The sequence below is a fragment of the Salmo salar genome, chromosome 22 (genome assembly GCF_965601325.2).
Source record: "Salmo salar chromosome 22, fSalSal1, whole genome shotgun sequence".
NCBI lineage: Eukaryota > Metazoa > Chordata > Actinopteri > Salmoniformes > Salmonidae > Salmo > Salmo salar.
In genome coordinates, this window is record NC_138312.1 from 50,912,992 (window position 1) to 50,933,563 (window position 20,572).

The 20,572-nt window shown below is 44.7% G+C and overlaps 1 protein-coding gene across 15 annotated transcripts in view; it reads right to left on the bottom strand.

Annotated features, from left to right (window-relative positions):
* Window positions 1-6,122: 6,122 nt before the first annotated feature.
* The window catches only part of LOC106583647 (ral GTPase-activating protein subunit beta), a 97,448-nt gene continuing 82,998 nt past the window's right edge, over window positions 6,123-20,572 (bottom strand). For 11 of the 15 annotated variants that reach the window (XR_014382207.1, XR_014382214.1, XR_014382209.1 and 8 more), the window contains 9 exons: window positions 20,391-20,546; window positions 19,224-19,433; window positions 18,497-18,655; window positions 17,795-17,966; window positions 17,449-17,571; window positions 15,621-15,757; window positions 15,146-15,251; window positions 9,155-14,831; window positions 6,123-8,963 (listed from right to left, as the gene is read on the bottom strand). Coding sequence is in view for 3 of the 15 variants with exons in the window: in XM_082967674.1 (XP_082823800.1) it covers window positions 8,770-8,963; window positions 9,155-9,303; window positions 14,753-14,831; window positions 15,146-15,251; window positions 15,621-15,757; window positions 17,449-17,571; window positions 17,795-17,966; window positions 18,497-18,655; window positions 19,224-19,433; window positions 20,391-20,546 (1,485 nt within the window). In the remaining 12 variants the exon portion in view is untranslated. The remainder of the gene's footprint in view (window positions 8,964-9,154; window positions 14,832-15,145; window positions 15,252-15,620; window positions 15,758-17,448; window positions 17,572-17,794; window positions 17,967-18,496; window positions 18,656-19,223; window positions 19,434-20,390; window positions 20,547-20,572) is intronic. The other 4 variants (XM_082967676.1, XM_082967675.1, XM_082967674.1 and 1 more) reach the window with 3 other exon arrangements.

Genomic DNA, 20,572 nt, shown 5'->3' on the forward strand with positions numbered 1-20,572 from the left:
TTTTTAATAGAACATTGTTAGATATTGTAATATTCTAGCAATGGTACAATAATTGTTATAATGAACATAACAGGGAGAATATTATTACAGTAATTCATTCAGATAACTAAAACATCAGTGGATCTTCTTCACAGGGTCTGAGAGATTATTGGGCAGGCATGAAATCCATTGAACTTCTGTTTTTCTAACCGAATTAAACAGAGATGTAAAGGAAAAAAGAGAGTTAGAAGCATACAAGCTCTGCCTTAATGAACCATACTGGCACAAAAAGACATACAGTAGGCCCCTTTAATGTACAGTGTGCAGGTAATATTGCGGTCGAATGCATTGTGAAACTTGTCATAAACACCTATGCCATTTTATTATCATCTCAACGATATTACAAAGGTTAATACAGATTATAACGTGTAATAATGCATTATAACCTATGACAGGAACGACATACAGCGCCATCTCCCTCTGTCCTGTTTTGATCAACCCTGAGGTCCCAGGAACCCTAGCATACCTCCACTTGTCGACCGTGCCCATGAAACTGCAAAGAGGGCATTTTCTCACCTCTCGCCCCCTTCCTAATGAAAAAATATGCCAAAACACCCTGTAAATCGTTGATATTGAGAAGAAAAGGTGTGATTTGGGGGTAGAGAAGTGCAGCATAAGGGGTTACAGCAGTGCTTCAGAGGGCTAAGATGGTGTGGCATGGAACTGACCCTGGCCTATGCAGACCTTGCCAAGATGCTTAACCCTCCCCCCACCAGCACTGCTGATGTTGCCAGGTATTGTGGGGCTGCATCGAGCCACCAAGGCCGACTGGATCAGGAGGAATGGGGACGTCGTGGAGGGGTGAGGGGGGTGCACATTCAGCAGGAGCATACAGTGGGGGGTAGGAGGGTGGAGGAGGAACGTAAATTACGATAACCTACTCCCCAGGAGACAGACCATATCTTAGCAGTTTGACCTGCATGTCCCTTTGGCAAGATGGGTGTACAGATTCAGAAAACATGAATGTCCTTCAAAGAGGCAATTCATTTAGCAGCAGTCATAAAACATACAAATGAAATCACATATTAAAAGACAACAAATAGCAAAGGATATTTACAAGCAAGTAGGCTCGGTAAGTGCATTTTTTAAATAAAAATGTAAAAATGCCTAGTGTAAAGGTTAAATAAATGTTTTTATAAAATGTTTAAAATGCAAGTACTAAGGTGGAATAAGTCCAACATTTGGCGAGGGGCTTTAGGTTGTCTGTACCTGCAGCCAGAGGGGAGGGGCTTTAGGTTGTCTGTACCTGCAGCCAGAGGGGAGGGGCTTTAGGTTGTCTGTACCTGCAGCCAGAGGGGAGGGGCTTTAGGTTGTCTGTACCTGCAGCCAGAGGGGAGGGGCTTTAGGTTGTCTGTACCTGCAGCCAGAGGGGAGGGGCTTTAGGTTGTCTGTACCTGCAGCCAGAGGGGAGGGGCTTTAGGTTGTCTGTACCTGCAGCCAGAGGGGAGGGGCTTTAGGTTGTCTGTACCTGCAGCCAGAGGGGAGGGGCTTTAGGTTGTCTGTACCTGCAGCCAGAGGGGAGGGGCTTTAGGTTGTCTGTACCTGCAGCCAGAGGGGAGGGGCTTTAGGTTGTCTGTACCTGCAGCCAGAGGGGAGGGGCTTTAGGTTGTCTGTACCTGCAGCCAGAGGGGAGGGGCTTTAGGTTGCTTGTACCTGCAGCCAGAGAGGAGGGGCTTTAGGTTGTCTGTACCTGCAGCCAGAGGGGAGGGGCTTTAGGTTGTCTGTACCTGCAGCCAGAGGGGAGGGGCTGGAAAGAGTCAAATGAAATGTTGTTGGCCTTCTGGGGCTCTGCCCAGGTGGTGAGAGGACAGCTCTTGCTGTTGCTCTCCCATGTTCCTAACTATCTTGCCCAATCTAAACTCAGCAAAAAAAGAAAGGTCCCTTTTTCAGGACCCTGTCTTTCAAAGATAATTGGTAAAAATCCAAATAACCACAGATCTTCATTGTAAAGGTTTTAAACACTGTTTCCCATGCTTGTTCAATGAACCACAAACAATTAATGAACATGCACCTGTGGAACGGTCGTTAAGACACAAACAGCCTACAGACGGCATGCAATTAAGGTCACAGTTATGAAAACCTAGGACAATAAAGAGGCCTTTCTACTGACTCTGGAAAACACCAAAAGAAAGATTCCCAGGGTCCCTACTCATCTAGGTGAACGTACCTTAGGCATGCTGCAAGGAGGCATGAGGACTGCAGATGTGGCCAAGGCAATAAATTGCAATGTCCGTACTGTGAGACGCCTAAGACAGTGCTACAGGACGGACAGCTGATCGTCCTCGCAGTGGCAGACCACGTGTAACAACACCTGCACAGGATTGGTACATGCGAACATCACACCTGCAGGACAGGTACAGGATGGCAACAACAACTGCCCGAGTTACACCAGGAACGCACAATCCTTCCATCAGTGCTCAGACTGTCCACAATAGGCTGAGAGAGGCTGGACTGAGGGCTTGTAGGCCTGTTGTAAGGCAGGTCCTCACCAGACATCACCGGCAACAACGTCGCCTATGGGCACAAACCCACTGTTGCTGGACCAGACAGGACTGGCAAAAAGTGCTCTTCACTGACGAGTTGCGGTTTTGTCTCACCAGGGGTGATGTTCGGATTTGCGTTTATCGTCGAAGGAATGAGCGTTACACCGAGGCCTGTACTCTGGAGTGGGATCGATTTGGAGGTAGAGGGTCCGTCATGGTCTGGGGCGGTGTGTCACAGCATCATCGGACTGAGCTTGTTGTCATTGCAGGCAATCTCAACGCTGTGCGTTACAGGGAAGACATCCTCCTCCCTTATGTGGTACCCTTCCTGCAGGCTCATCCTGACATGATCCTCCAGCATGACAATGCCACCAGCCATACTACTCGTTCTGTGCGTGATTTCCTGCAAGACAGGAATGTCAGTGATCTGCCATGGCCAGCGAAGAGCCCGGATCTCAATCCCATTGAGCACATCTGGGACATGTTGGATCGGAGGGTGAGGGCTAGGGTCATTCCCCCCAAAAATGTCCGAGAACTTGCAGGTGCCTTGGTGGAAGAGTGGGGTAACATCTCACAGCAAGAACTGGCAAATCTGGTGCAGTCCATGAGGATGAGATGCACTGCAGTACTTAATGCAGCTGGTGGCCACACCAGATACCGACCCCCCTTTGTTCAGGGACACATTATTCCATTTCTGTTAGTCACACGTATGTGGAACTTGTTCAAGTTGTCTCTCAGTTGTTGAATCTTATGTTCATACAAATATTTACACATGTTAAGTTTGCTGAAAATAAACGCAGTTGACAGTGAGATTACATTTTTTTTGTTGCTGAGTTTATTTTTCTGTGAGACCTTGCCATTCCTAATCCAGCAGTTTCACAAAGGTAGCCTAATAAGACACACACAAACATGTGTACGCATGCTGCACACCTGCCCCACACACACAGTGACCATAGTTGATAGTGCTTAACCCACATTGATCGTGTATTTGGATTTCAATCTGGATTTGGAGGTAAAGACTTGAATAGTCAAGTCTTCAGGTGGTTTTGTTCAATACTAAAATTGATCCTGAAAAGTAGGTGACGGGGGAGGGGGTCTCTGAAGAACTGCAAACGTTAGTACTGTACTGAATATGGCATTTATTGAGAGCCTCTTCAGAGACAGTAGATAAACAAGGAATGTAGTTATGTGAAGGTTACCAGCTTAGTCACACCTATTTTAGGTGCTATGAGCTGCTGTGAGTGTGAATTAACACTTGAGCTGCATAGGGCTGTGTGAAGGCCACAGGGACCACTTTAAAACATGGAGAAGAGGAACATATGCTTTGGGTGCATTGTTTGGAGGACAACGCAGTGGTCCGTTGTTTAGATACATTGCAGTTATGGTGTTAACTATCAAGTCCTCATTGATTCTTTTTTTATATGGAAAACACCTTTTTGTCACCCTAGAATACATGCGTAAATCAAAAATATTTACAAAGCCCTTTTAATAAAATTTTTTTAACATTGGCAGATGTCACAGTGCTACAGTCACACAGATAGATGGGGCTCCAAGGTAATGTTTCCACTACGTACAGATCTAGGACCAGACTCTAGCATCACTTAACCATTAGTAGGGAAAAAGCTAAACTGACCCAGGAACAGTGTGCTACTCCGATAGGGCGGTAGTCTTGGGATGTGTCCAATGGAAACAGATGGATGCATGTATTCCATCTGGCCCATGGACTCTTATTGGCCTGCTGATATGAGAAAGCACCAGGGGCGGAAATCCCGGGGGGGACGGGGGGGGACACGACCCCCCCATCCTGGGAAAAATATGATTTGTCCCCCCCAATATATCACTGAAACATAACTATGTAATTTAAATAATATTAATAATACGCAATGAAAGCAATTGTGCTGATTATAGACACTTAATAGCGCGTTTTTAAGTTTCAAAAGATTGCGACCCCCCCACCCTTTTCCTCACAATGGTTTGATCCACTGGCAAGGTAACAGAGGATTCGTGTCTACTGTCTGAAAGGCACTCAATGAACGTAACTGACGTGAGGTTAATCCAGTCAATCGCGCACACACACTTGCTGAATATGCAGAGCTAGCGCGCAAATATTAACTATTAAGCTAGCTAGTACCTATTCCATTTATGTGGCCTCGTCAAAGATGGAATCTTTGCTATCGTCAATTTATTCCGAGATCAGCATGCAGATGATGTAAATTAGTGCTTCAAAGTCCCTGTGATAAGGTTAGCAATAAACTGAAGTCCAAACTGAACAGAACAACACTCTCTTCTACCATTGTCTTAAATATATTTAATGGTCTCGTTGCAAAAGCTAAATTGTCGCAAGGGAACTTTTATTTATTTATTTTATTTAACCCGGGTAGCAAAGATTATAGCAAACACCACTAAAACGGAATTGGTGCTCGCTTGCTTTGCAAATTCAGCCATTGTTGGAAGCCAGCCAATATGAAACAAACTATTAAAATTACAAAAGGTTGCAGCATAGTGTGTAAATGGTGAACTCATACAGCTGTCAACTCTTGTCATTTTAATCCATTTCACATTTGCCAGCTACCTTTTAGATCGAAGCCCAAATAGAATGATAAAAGATATGATAGAAGCCCATCTCCTACTGTAAATAACCTACACCCTGTGTGTGTGTGTAGCCAGCCAGCCAGGTAGAAAAATGGCAGAAAATAAAAGACGGACATCAGAGTATTTTTCAGTACACCAAAACGCAAAGTAAGAACCCTAGTAGCCTAATTTCTCAAAGACTAGTTGATAAAATGTTCATAAGAAAGAAATGAAATTCTAATGGAAATGTTTCACAATGATGTCATTAGGCAGAGCAGGCAAAAGATGGCACACAGACAGCAGAGTTGGGGACAGATATGCAGGGACAGACTGGCAGAGACGGAGTCTCAGGTAAGTTTGTTGAGTCTTTGTTTGGCAACATTATGAAAGGTTCTCAAATTTTTTGACTTGTAAAATAGGAACATAATTGGAAAATGCCATGGATACCCCCACTCTCAACTTAAACTGGTGACTGAACTAAGATTTGTTAAAGGCAATGGTATTGCTGTTGTGAGTAGTTGTGTAGTTTTGGGTACCGGTAGTTAGGAGTACAGCAAACACCTTATTTCTTTGGTTCCTCAATATACATTTACCATATTACAATGTAGGCTATGTGTTACAGCACTACTTTTGGTGTCCCCCTCAGGAACTACTCTTGAGAAAATGTCATGTAATTGTCCCCCCCAAAGTTGATATCAGATTTTCGCCCCTGGAAAGCACCATTAATGTTTTACTATAAATCTACTGTAATTCTAGTTTTATGGGTGTCGACTCCCAGTCATGGTGTGTTGTTTCAGGTCAAACACAATAATTAGTCTTGGAAAGGTAAAACATTTGTTTAAGGATGATCGGTCCATTCTCAGAATGAGGCCACACAGAGACATATGAAATCATATGCATTCATCATTGTCCGTGTTTCAGCTCATCGAAAGTTCAGATTATTAAAATTTCTTACATACATAAGTGTCAGAAACGGACAATTTAACTGCACCTAATTGTGTAAGAGAACCACACAGCATAAACATGACAATAAGTGAATCAAAATCTTTATTCATTACATTGTGTTACATTCAATATCCAATGAGTTTGTTTTCGACACGCATATAATAAGACCAATACAAACAAGCAGATTTTGTGCCTTTCCTAACGGAGGGACAGATGAACGAAATATACGTCACACCTTCAGTATGTACACATCTTCCAACAAGTTGATACCTTCAACATTTACAGAATAAATGAGTGGTTTCTGAGGAACGAGATAAAAATCGAGTTCAATTCATGTGGCACCATCGAGATTGTAGAATATTTGCAGAGCACAATGGCAGGCTAGAGTATCGATTCATTTGAGAATTTAAATTCATTGAGGCCATTTGAAAATCAGCAATAGGTTGGACATTCCATATTCAAAACAGTTAACACTAGTAAATTGACAGCAAAAGTCATGCCTGAAGTGACATTTTACTGGCCTGGTCACAGATCAGGTTGTGTTGGAAAGCACAAACTCTTGAAGTTGCTAACAACCCTAGGAGTTGGCTTTACAGCACAAATAGATCTGGGACCAGACTAACATTTTACTGCATTATTGATCCTCAAACACAGGACTTGTCAATTGCCAATAAGCAAGTAACCTGAAATGACAGTAATATTATTTTGGAGAAATCTAAATAACTCAAGTGAGCCTTCAGCTTCCCCAGATACAGTAAGGTTTCAATAGTTTTTAGTACAATTCATATTTTCCTTAACAGTCAAGAAAATGGAAATCATTCCAAAATGAAACACAAAATTAGCGATCTATGAAACGAAAGTGGAGGAAATCTTATTTCCTGAAAATATAAATGGCTCGGGTGGATCACCACGGCAAATATCATGCAAAAGAAATATAGTTGTGGATTATTTTCCATATTGTAAATAATAAACGTATAAAATCTGTGTTTTAGACAGATCCAACAACATACACAGGGGGTATGAACAGGATGCCAGCTGTAGCCATCCAACCCTTAATAGAACATTTTTTAAATGACTAAATAAAACTACTGTTTCAGCCCTGTTATGTTGTCTGGAATAAAATCAAGCACAAATAAAGACACTAATTGGTGGGAAAAAAATAACATCACACTAGTGATTTAATGCTCTGAATTTGGTTTTAGGCTGGACATAAAACGACAATATTATGGACACAACATGGCGGTTTGTATCAGGTTCTCTAGTCTGTGATGTCACATCTGGAATGGGATGTTAAACACAGTACTCATGACAAATCATTTTTTAAATCACCAAAGACCATCATTTTTCCAACTGTGACTATCAAAGTGTAACTCACCCTTAATATCACCAATCAAAATGTATACATTTCTCTTTTTTATTTGATATGGAAAGAAACAAACCAAGTGATAGATTGTTTTTTTATCCATAGCAAATGTTTGTTTTTTCCTGAAGTCTACCATCAGATCCAGTGAATGTGAAATGCCACAGGTTTAAAAGTGAATAATGCCTAAAACGAGGTCAGTTGGTTGGGAGTGCATTGAGTACAAGGACCACGGTCGCATTCATTAGGGCACATCGTAGCAAAACACTGTACAACGGAAAACAAAACAAACGTTTCTCATTGGACTGATTGGAAGTTCTGGTAGTCCCTCCCTTTTCATTCAGTTCGTTTAGTTAGCCTGTTTTGTAGCTTATGAACACAACGCAGATGCCAATGAGTATAAAAAGGCTCAATCTACCTGAGATTTTATTTAAGTAAAAGTACATTTCCACACTCTTTCGCTAACTGGCACAAGTGTGCATGTGGGAAGAGAAAACCAAAATCACTAGGTAAGTCAAAAATGACCACTGACTGAAGTGAGATTTGAGTTTTGTAAATAAAAAAGGTAATGTCCTTTTTTAGATAAAAGTAAATTTTTCTGATGTTTTGACCGGTCTATTTCGCTCCAGACCAACATAATAACAACAAAAAACATGACATTAGATATGGTAAAATGCAAAGACCAATGCGTTTCATAGAAAAGCAAACAGAAGAATTGGACTTCAAAAACCACAGTGATACGGCTGTGGGAACTAGTAACAGCCATAGAGTGGAAGCCATTTTGAGTGCCGACGGCAATCTCTTTGCCACGTCACAAGTCTAAAGTCACTGAGTATGTTCCCTCTGCTGACATTCTGAAGCCTCGCAGCCAGGTGAGGTGAGTGCCACAACCACAACCCATCAAAGTGTCCTACAAGTTGTCGTGAGTCTAGCAGTGGAGGCTGCTGAGGGGAGGACGGCTCACAATAATGGCTGAAACGGCGCAAATGGAATGGCATCAAACACCTGGAAACCATGCGTTTGATATTTTTGATACCATTCCAGCTATTCCGCTCCAGTCATTACTACGAGCCCGTCCTCCCCAATTAAGATGACACCAACCTCCTGTGAAGTCTAGATAGAAATACAGTAAGTGGCAAATGAGCAGTGTTGTGGCGCAGGATGGGAAAACTAGGATGTTTGGGTGCCGTGGCGAGTCAGCATAGAAATAAAAAGAAATTGTCGACCTCAAGTTGAATCGCAACTTGCTGATAATATACATAAATATAAATTAAAAAAAAGATTTGTTATATAGAATCTTTGCAGTCCTTGTGTCAGTCCCTCTCTGTGTGGGGGAGTAGGGTGAAAGGTCAAAGTTCACCGGGGGTGGGTTCACAGGTTGAGGCTGCGCTCCTCGACCTCCTGGAAGAGGGCGGTGTAGAACTCGGGCTCCAGCTGCTTGTTGCGGTAACGGTTCACTACCTCAGCGATCTTCTGTTTCCGACGCACGTGCGGCGGGTTGTACGAGTCACTCTCCAGCCGCTTCCGCCGGCACGCGTTGATCACCGTCTGTCTCACCAGGAACCCTTAGAGGAGAAAGAGAGGACCAATGGCTCAGCACTTTGGAGCTAGGTCGAGTGACACACACACACACACACACACACACACACACTTGGCAGGTGTGAAGAAGACAGACACACAGTGCCACTCGTCACGAGTCATCGTGATGGCTAACACACGGACAAGCACCCCATCACTCCCACACCTTCTCTCTCACCTAGTGACCTTCTGCTGACCACCATGCCGTCCACCAGGGGGACAACCATGCTGAACTTGCCCAGGGCCCCGTGCAGGCGGATCCGGAACAGGCCAGTCCTCAGAGGGTGGATGAAGATCACCTGCACATCCTGACCTGATGATGCGGGCCTGAGAGTAGATGAGTAGATGGGTAGATGGATAGATGGATAAGAAGAGGGACAGCAGAAAGGTGGAAGTAGAACAGAGCAGATATGAGACGCTGTCTCCGCTGCAGAGGAGCTACGAGCACCTCTTACCATTCTGCTTTATGGAGATCAGCCACCATCCAGCTGGCCTGGCTTTGTTCCTGTACCGTCTCTGGACAGGCACCATCCTGCTGGCCTGGCTTTGTTCCTGTAATGTCTGGCCCATCCATCATCCAGCTGGCCTGGCTTTGTGACTAACGTCTCTGTTGAGATACCATCCAACTGGCCTGGCTTTGATCCTGTACTGTCTCTAGCTCAACCGTGCATTGCCTTGCTCCTGTATTCTGTTCTATATGCTGCCCTGGCAAGACCTAGTCCCTGCCCCTGACCTACACTGCTTTGTCTCCTCAGCTAAATGAACATCACGGATAATCATACAGCCGGAAATAACTTTTGGATATCAGAGCGGTGGTAACTCAACAGCCATACGACCAGGAGTACAACTTTCCCGAATTGGATCCTTTGTTCGTACCCCCCCAGGGCAATTTAACTTATCCCAGAAGCTGCAACAAGACGCCGCCAGCGGAGGTATATCCGACTCAGGAGGCGTGCACACCATCCGCCACTTCTGAGTATATTACTCGCTAATGTTCACTCTCCGGACAATAAAGTAGACGAGCTCAGGGCGAGTATCTCCTTCCAGAGAGACATCAGGGACTGTAACATCCTCTGTTTCACGGAATCATGGCTCTCTCAGGATATACTGTCCATACAGCCAGCTAGGTTCTCAGTATATCGCGCAGACAGGAATACAGAACTCTCCGGAAAGAAGAAAGGCAGGGGTGTATGTTTCATGATTAACCAGTTGATTGTGATAACATACAGAAACAAAAGTCATTTTGTTCACCTGACCTAGAATACCTCATAATCAAATACCGACCGTATTACCTCCCAAGAGAGATTTCTTTGGTTATAGTCACAGCCATGTATATTCCCTTCAAGCCGATACCACGACGGCCCTCAAGGAACTTCACTGGACTTCATTTAAACCACATATCCTGAGGCCGCATTTATTGTAGCTGGGGATTTTAACAAAGCAAATTTCAGGAAAACGCAACCGAAGTTCTATCAACACATTGACTGCAGCACTCGCTCTGGTAAAACACTTGACCACTGCTACTCCCCCTTTTGAAATGTCCATAAGGACCTCACGCAAATCAGATCACGACTCCATTTTGCTCCTCTCTTCCTATAGGCAGAAACAAACAGGAAGTACCGGTGCTAAGGTCTATTCAACGCTGGTCTGACCAATCGGAATCCATGCTTCAAGATTGTTTTGATCACGCGGACTGGGATATGTTCCAGGTAGCCTCTGGGAATAACATTGACGTATACACAGATACGGTGACTGAGTTCATCAGGAAGTGTATAGGGGATGTTGTTCCCACTGTGACTATTAAAACCTACCCAAACCACTAACGGTGAATAGATGGCAGCATTCGCACAAAACTGAAAGCGCAAACCACCGTATTTAACCATGGCAAGGAGACTGGTTATATGGTCGAATACAAACAATGTAGTTATTTCCTCTGTAAGGCAATCAAACAGGCAAAACGTCAGAATAGAGACAAAGTGGAGTCACAATTCAACGGCTCAGACACGAGACGTGTGTGGCAGGGTCTACAGACAATCACGGATTACAAAGGGAAACCAGCCACGTCGCGGACACCAACATCTTGCTCCCAGACCGCAGAGACAGCATCCCTAGCCGCAGACCAGCTGGCTGGAGTGTTTATGGACATTTTCAATCTCTCCCTATCTCAGTCTGCTGTCCCCACTTCCTTCAAGATGTCCACCATTGTTCCTGTACCCAAGAAGGCAAATGGTAACCGAACTAAATGTCTATCACCTCGTAGCATTCACTTCTGCCATCATGAAGTGCTTTGAGAGACTAGTAAAGGATCATGTCACCTCCACCTTACCTGACACCCTAGAACCTTCTCAATTTGCTTACCGCCCTAATAGATCCACAGACGATGCAATCGCCATCGCACTGCACACTGCCCTATCCCATCTGGACAAGAGAAATACCTATGTAAGAATGCTGTTAATAGACTATAGCTCAGCCTTCAACACCATAGTACCCTCTAAGCTCATCATTAAGCTTGGAGCCCTGGGTCTGAACCACGCCCCGTGCAACAACTGGGTCCTGGACTTCCTGACGGGCCGACACCCCGGGTGATGAAGGTAGGAAACAACACCTCCACTTCGCTGATCCTCAACACAGGGGCACCACAAGGGTGTGTGCTCAGCCACCTCCTGTACTCCCTGTTCACCCATGACTGTGTGGTCAAGCACACCTCCAACTCAATCATCACGTTTGCAGAAGACACAAAAGTAGTAGGCTTGATTACCAACAACTACAAGACAGCCTAGAGGGAGGTGGTGAGGAAAATAACCTCACCCTCAACAAAACGAAGGAGGTGATCGTGGACTCCAGGAAACAGCAGAGGGAGCACAGCACGCCCCAATCCACATCGACAAAACCACAGTGGAGAAGGTGGAAAGCTTCAAGTTCCTCTGCGTATACATCACTGACAACCTGAAATGGTCCAACCACACAGACACTGTGGTGAAGAAGGCGCAACAGCGCCTATTCAACCTCAGGAGGCTGAAGAAACTCAGTTTGGACCCTAAGACCCTCACAAATTTGACAGATGCACAATTGAGAGCATCCTGTCAGGCTGTATCACCGCCTGGTACGGCAACTGCACCGCCTACAACCGCAGGGCTCTCTAGAGGGTGGTGCAGTCTGCCCAACGCATCACCGGGGGCACACTGCCTGCCCTCCAGGACAAATACAGCACCTGATGTCACAGGAAGGCCAAAAAGATCATCAAGGACAACAACCACCCGAGCCACGGCCGGTTCACCCCACTATCATCCAGAAGGTGAGGTCAGTACAGGCATTAAAGCTGGGACCGAGAGCCTGAAAAACAGCTTCTATCTCAAGGCCATCAGAGACTGTTAAATAGCCATCACAAGCCGGCTACCACACGGTTACTTAACCCTGCACCTGAGAGGCTTCTGCCCTATATACATAGAATAACTGGCCACTTTAATAATGGAACACTAGTCACTTTAATAATGTTTACATACTGCTTTACTCATCTCAAGTATATACTGTATTCTATTCTACTGTATTTTAGTCAATTCCACTCCGATGTTGCTCGTCCTAATATTTACGTATTTCTTAATTCCAATCTTTTACTTTTAGATTTGTGTGTACTGTTGTGAATTGTTTGATATTACTGCACTGTTGGAGCTAGGAACACAAGCACTTCACCCGCAATAACATCTGATAAATATGTGTATGTGAGCAATAAAATGCAGCCAACAAGTATGTAGGGTCACAAGCTTGATGTAGTCATTGCATGCTATGAATATGGGACCAAATACTAAACGTTTGATTACTTTAATACACTATAAGTGGATTTGTCCAAATACTTATGACACATGGGGGGGGGGGGGGACTAAATACATAAAGTGCTTCGTTTCTAAAAACGTAAAACAGATATGTATGAAAATACCCTTGAATTGAAGGTCAGATTCTGTACTGTCGCATTATAGAAAACATTTGATCTCGAATCCAAAATGCTGGAGTATAGAGCCAAATGTAAAGTTTTAGCTTCACTGTCCAAATAAACTCAGAGTGTACTTTACCCTTGAGCCACACTGATCTTGCGGGCTCACATGAGACATTTATATATGACTGGAGTAAAGGACAACTGTCTGGTCTTGGTGGTGTCATACTCTGAGCTTCTACCTGGCAAGTCATACTCTGAGCTTCTACCTGGCAAGTCATACTCTGAGCTTCTACCTGGCAAGTCATACTCTGAGCTTCTACCTGGCAAGTCATACTCTGAGCTTCTACCTGGCAAGTCATACTCTGAGCTTCTACCTGGCAAGTCATACTCTGAGCTTCTACCTGGCAAGTCATACTCTGAGCTTCTACCTGGCAAGTCATACTCTGAGCTTCTACCTGGCAAGTCATACTCTGAGCTTCTACCTGGCAAGTCATACTCTGAGCTTCTACCTGGCAAGTCATACTCTGAGCTTCTACCTGGCAAGTCATACTCTGAGCTTCTACCTGGCAAGTCAGAAGAGGAAAGGGCTCCTTTAGGAGGTCTATTGAACTCTTTTCTAGGAGTTTTTCCTTGTCATTGTCGCCTTCGCTTGCTCTTTTGAGGGTTTAATCACCCATTTATATTGAACCCTTAGGTCCAGTTTCCCAGACACCTTGACTAAAATGCACGCTTAGAGGAGAATCTCCATTTAAAGTTTCATGTTTTATTATGTATTAGTATTGATACGTAGGGAGTAATTTGAGACAGGCTGTCAGTGTTGAGTAGTGATAGATAGGGAGTGATTTGAGACAGGCTGTCAGTGTTGAGTAGTGATAGATAGGGAGTGATTTGAGACAGGCTGTCAGTGTTGAGTAGTGATAGATAGGGAGTGATTTGAGACAGGCTGTCAGTGTTGAGTAGTGATAGATAGGGAGTGATTTGAGACAGGCTGTCAGTGTTGAGTAGTGATGGATAGGGAGTGATTTGAGACAGGCTGTCAGTGTTGAGTAGTGATGGATAGGGAGTGATTTGAGACAGGCTGTCAGTGTTGAGTAGTGATAGATAGGGAGTGATTTGAGACAGGCTGTCAGTGTTGAGTAGTGATAGATAGGGAGTGATTTGAGACAGGCTGTCAGTGTTGAGTAGTGATAGATAGGGAGTGATTTGAGACAGGCTGTCAGTGTTGAGTAGTGATAGATAGGGAGTGATTTGAGACAGGCTGTCAGTGTTGAGTAGTGATGGATAGGGAGTGATTTGAGACAGGCTGTCAGTGTTGAGTAGTGATGGATAGGGAGTGATTTGAGACAGGCTGTCAGTGTTGAGTAGTGATAGATAGGGAGTGATTTGAGACAGGCTGTCAGTGTTGAGTAGTGATAGATAGGGAGTGATTTGAGACAGGCTGTCAGTGTTGAGTAGTGATGGATAGGGAGTGATTTGAGACAGGCTGTCAGTGTTGAGTAGTGATAGATAGGGAGTGATTTGAGACAGGCTGTCAGTGTTGAGTAGTGATAGATAGGGAGTGATTTGAGACAGGCTGTCAGTGTTGAGTAGTGATGGATAGGGAGTGATTTGAGACAGGCTGTCAGTGTTGAGTAGTGATGGATAGGGAGCGATTTGAGACAGGCTGTCAGTGTTGAGTAGTGATGGATAGGGAGCGATTTGAGACAGGCTGTCAGTGTTGAGTAGTGATGGATAGGGAGCGATTTGAGACAGGCTGTCAGTGTTGAGTAGTGATGGATAGGGAGCGATTTGAGACAGGCTGTCAGTGTTGAGTAGTGATGGATAGGGAGCCTGCAGTGCAGAAACCTTGTGGATGTGCTACTGTTGGCCGTGGTCTCCACTCCAGTGCTGGTCTCTACCAGCAGGTCAGCCAGAGGAAAGTTATCTACAACACAGGAATTCCACATACATCGCAGTTCAAACTTTTAGTTGCACACAATTTATCAAGGTGCAATATGAAGACAATATGAAGACATTCCTCCAGAAAAATAAACATTTAACTCGATAAGAGTTGTATCTGATAGTAAAATGTCTGTAAGGAATACATTTGAGTTTCTACAGATCTGATACACTGTTTCTACCAATAGTACAAATATTTCATGACTAGATAAGAGTTTAGTTCTGCTGGATTTCATAAAGAACCAAAATGGCAGCCAAAAGAGGCCAGTTTCAGCGTGAAGCAGCAGGAAGGTAGCCTACCGATATCGTCGTATCGCTCCACCCAGACCACCAGTACTTTGGTCTCGGGGCCCATCGGAGGGATGGCCCTGCCAGGAGGCATCTTCTTAGACTTCACCGTGGGACTCTAAGGGACAGACAATAGTGGAAATCACATGAACAAGCTAGAACAAAGAAAACTACAGGCCAAATTCCTCCTTAAAGCAGCTTTGTATTTAAACATTTGCATAACGATCACCATTCGCTAACCACAGCCATGTAAATCTCTAGTCAGTGAAGGCAAGAATGAAAACCAGAAGTGCTTTAGCCCTCCAGACATGAATTGAAAATCCCCGGGGTAGGGTTTGGGTTTAGGTGGGATTTGGCCACTGATCAGGTCGGTCGGTCTGTCTGAGGAAAATAATACTAGTATACTGTTCACATGTAGACACCGGTATGGTGCTGGAGAGAACTCTAACGATGTTAAAGTGCTATAATAGTCTGCTGTATGTCTTACCCTCTGCCCAGGGGCCACGTTGTCGGAGTGGTTGGGGAAGAGGTCCAGTGTGAGGTTGGACTGTTTCAGCAGGCTGGGCAGCAGGTCCATCTGAGAGTCTGGCTCTCCCGTAGGGAAACTGTTCTCTGACGACTCCGCTACAGAAACAACACAAAGACAAGTCTGTATCCCAAACTGCACCCACTCCAGGCCACTCCTTAACATCTAGAACTAGTAGAAATGATAAAATAACCTATACCTTTTCAAATAACTGCACTTTTTCTGGCCTGCAAATTGCTTTTGACGAACAAATCGGCCCGAAAAGAAATCTGTGCAGCACTCTGCTGAATTTTGAAATCACAATGTGGCCCGCCTCGAGACAAGATGATGCCCACCCTGCCCTATGTAATGCAAGTTCCATAGCGTTTCTTATTAGACAGGTTCAGGTAGTCCCTCCGTGTATTAGTATGTTCTCGCTGTTAAGTGCCTAATAAATACCACCCTGCTTAATGGCTACCTAATGAATACCACGCTGCTTAATGGCTACCTAATGAATACCACGCTGCTTAATGGCTACCTAATGAATACCACGCTGCTTAATGGCTACCTAATGAATACCACCCTGCTTAATGGCTACCTAATGAATACCACCCTGCTTAATGGCTACCTAATGAATACCACCCTGCTTAATGGCTACCTAATGAATACCACGCTGCTTAATGGCTACCTAATGAATACCACGCTGCTTAATGGCTACCTAATGAATACCACGCTGCTTAATGGCTACCTAATGAATACCACGCTGCTTAATGGCTACCTAATGAATACCACGCTGCTTAATGGCTACCTAATGAATACCACGCTGCTTAATGGCTACCTAATGAATACCACGCTGCTTAATGGCTACCTAATGAATACCACGCTGCTTAGTGGCTACCTAATGAATACCACGCTGCTTAGTGGCTACCTAATGAATACCACGCTGCTTAGTGGCTACCTAATGAATACCACGCTGCTTAGTGGCTACCTAATGAATACCACGCTGCTTAATGGCTACCTAATGAATACCACGCTGCTTAATGGCTACCTAATACAATACCACGCTGCTTAATGGCTACCTAATGAATACCACGCTGCTTAATGGCTACCTAATGAATACCACGCTGCTTAATGGCTACCTAATGAATACCACGCTGCTTAATGGCTACCTAATACAATACCACGCTGCTTAATGGCTACCTAATGAATACCACGCTGCTTAATGGCTACCTAATACAATACCACGCTGCTTAATGGCTACCTAATACAATACCACGCTGCTTAATGGCTACCTAATGAATACCACGCTGCTTAATGGCTACCTAATGAATACCACGCTGCTTAATGGCTACCTAATGAATACCACGCTGCTTAATGGCTACCTAATGAATACCACGCTGCTTAATGGCTACCTAATGAATACCACGCTGCTTAATGGCTACCTAATGAATACCACGCTGCTTAATGGCTACCTAATGAATACCACGCTGCTTAATGGCTACCTAATACAATACCACGCTGCTTAATGGCTACCTAATACAATTACAACGCTCTAGAAAAGAAAGAAGATTTCTAGAACAAATTAGGGGAAATCCATAAAGACACACAGTGGGGATTTCCTTACGGAGAACAGCGGCTTTGGGATCCATGGCAAACAAAGAGAAAGAGATGAGAGAATAGAAGAAGTGAAGGCTTAAAAAGAGAGATGAAGAATGTACTGTAGAGAAAATAAGACAGGAGGATTGGAAACTGGGATGATGAGTGAGAGAAAAGTAATGAGAAGTGAAGATGGGAGAGGGATGAGGCCCACCGGACGACTCTGTGAGCGAGGGAACGACGAAGGCAATTTCGGTCAAGGCATCTGCATAGTACAGCACCCGCTTCTCTCCGTTGAACACGCCCCCACCCGTGTCTCCCAGGGTGACCATGTCATCTGTGGGGACAGAGAACAACTTCCTTACTACTGCAAAAAAATTATAATATTAATAATAAAAATGTAAAAAAAATTATAAAAAATAATAAAAAAACAAAATATATATATATATATATATATATATATATATAAATAAATAAATAAAATGATTTGGCACAATAATGTGAAAAAAAGTATAGAAGCCCTTGGGGGTAGGGCTGGTTGGGTGGGGTCTCCCTCCCACCTGGTGGGTTGCTGTCAACATTATTGTTGTTGTTCTTGTTGATGGACCAGCTGGTGTAGACACTGCCTGTCCAGCCCGGGTGCTGCCCCACCTCCACGGGCCAGCCCAGCGACAGCAGGAACTCCAGGAAGTGGTGCTGCACGTTGGAGCTAGACTCCACGTTCCTCAGGATCTGGTATGGGACAGAGTGATAGAGACAGACAGAAATGGAAATGAATGGTCAAGTCATAAATTATTTTACAGGGTCCAAAACTATTTTTAACTGTTAAAGAAAAGCGTATTCTCCTCGAGACAGATTTTTTTTTCTTCACTTTACAAAAACGACCAACTCAGCACAGACCCCCATCTTGACATATTCATATTTCTACACACTTGGCAAAACCAATAGATAATAAAATACCTGATATGAACTGGATAATATTAGTGACCATTTTGCTTCAGACTCTGTAATATCAGTGATAAATTCAGATAGTAACTCCCCTTAACCCTGTTGATTGCCCTCCCCTTTAACCCTGTTGATTGCCCTCCCCTTTAACCCTGTTGATTGCCCTCCCCTTTAACCCTGTTGATTGCCCTCCCCTTTAACCCTGTTGATTGCCCTCCCCTTTAACCCTGTTGATTGCCCTCCCCTTTAACCCTGTTGATTGCCCTCCCCTTTAACCCTGTTGATTGCCCTCCCCTTTAACCCTGTTGACCAGTCACCTCCTGGCTGCTCTTCTGGCCAGCCTTCATGTAGAAGAGGAAGACTGTGTCACAGGGCCGGCAGGGCAGCAGGTCCAGGTAGCTCATGTCATCAAAGAAGCCCGGCAACCCAGAGTCCAGTGCAATCAGGTGGGGAGGTAGGCGACTGTTGCCGGGCTCCTGGAGGGCAGGAAACAAAGTTACATGTGACTGGCTGGTTTAATCAGCAGACGTAAGGGCCAGATTAACTGCTGTATTAGTTTGACTATATTTTGCTACCATATGATAACCCATGTCATCAAATGATCTATACATGGTTTCAACTTAATTACATCTTGCAGGGTTGATTGCATGCTTTCCTGCTAACACTTTCAAGGATCCTTGAAGTAGTCACTGATTTAACAGGATTGGATAGGTGAAAGCAAAGGGTTCCACTACATGCATGTCACGTCCAATTCTGTTTCAATCCCTTCAAAACCGACCCATTCTTTCCTCTCCCCTTCCTTGACTTGTTCCCCTCCACTCCTCCCTCTCCTCTCCCCACCACTCCTCGCCCTCCTTTCCTCTCCCCACCACTCCTTTCCCCTCCACCCCTCTTCCCCCCACCTCCCTTACCTTGTTCCTCTCCACCCCTCCCTCCCCCGCTCTCCTTCCTCCCCCGCCTTGTTCTCCTCCACTCTTCCCCCTCTCCCTGTTCCCCTCCTCCCTACCTCTCACCCCCCCTCCCTTCCTTCTCTTCCCACAGTACCTTGAGAGCCTCCAGCGACAGGAAGCCAAAGTGCGACAGGAAAAGGCGGGCAGTCTGGAACTCTTGAGAGGGCGGTGGGGGCTTGCAGTCCGTCAGTGGGCCTGGGAAGCTCTTGTTGCACCAGCGCTCCTCGCTGCTGTGCTCCAGTGTTGTTTCATACTCAGTCTGCTTGGCCATCACACCACACAGCTTGTTGTGCTGCATCTCCAGCTGAGAAGGAAAGAGAGAGAGAGGTGCGGGGGCAGGATGATGTTGCCCATTGACATTGGAGAAGGTCAGTTTTGTTTATGTGTTCCCTCTCAAAATGGTGATTAGGAGAGGGTAAGCACTGATCCAAGATCTGTGTCAAAGGACATATGATCTGCCTGGAGTGGGATCCTGTGGCGTAGTTCATTCTGAACAAGAACTTAATGTAGCAGTAGAAAATAGTATTAGTCATGGTTGAAGGCCATACCATACTCCCAGGACAAATAAGGTATTTGAGTTGTGCTAGCGAGTCCCATTGCATACATACAGACACCCAATCACATCAAACCCCACCCATAAACACACACCCAATCCCCTCATCAAAACCACCCCTGACATGAACAAATCTTCACAAAACCCTCATACTCCCACAAAACCAATACAGTGCACACCCAATCCCTAGCCCCCAAACAACTAACATCAAAACCTTTCTTTCCCAGCATGAATTATAGGTATTAGTGAAACATGTCCCGTTTGTGTGAGGACAACTCCCGCCCAGATCACTGTACTTCAGTGTTGTACGTGTCACGAAGAGTTCGGCCTGTCAGTTGAGAAACATTGCATTCCACAAATCATTTTCAGATAGACACCGATTCATCGAAGTGGAGTTCACAGAGAATAACAGTCTAAAGTCAGCCTACATTTTACATTTAAAGTTAGCCTACATTTTGTTTATCATTTATATGCTAGTTGTGCTTGTTGTACAAAGTGCCCCATCTGGGCCATATTCATTAAGCTGACCTTGGATACATTTTTTATTTATTCATTAATAACAGGATCCTGGATACGCACCCGTTTTGAGGCGCTTTGTGAATATAGACCCTGGCTGATGAGAACACTACCTCTACTCTGCAATACAATCCTCATTAGGGCAATGGAGACAATTATTCTAACATGGACGGACAACCGATGCTAACCTACCTCCTCATCTACAATATCGTGCAGGTCCGGAATGCTCAGGTCTGCTTTCACAAATGGAATTTTGTCCACTTCTTCAGGGAAGGGTCTGTGTTTGACGTTGAACCGGATCCCCACATCATTTTTGGGAGTGGGCCGGCTCTCTGGGACAAACACCTGCTACAGAGAGAAGAGAGGGGAAAAGA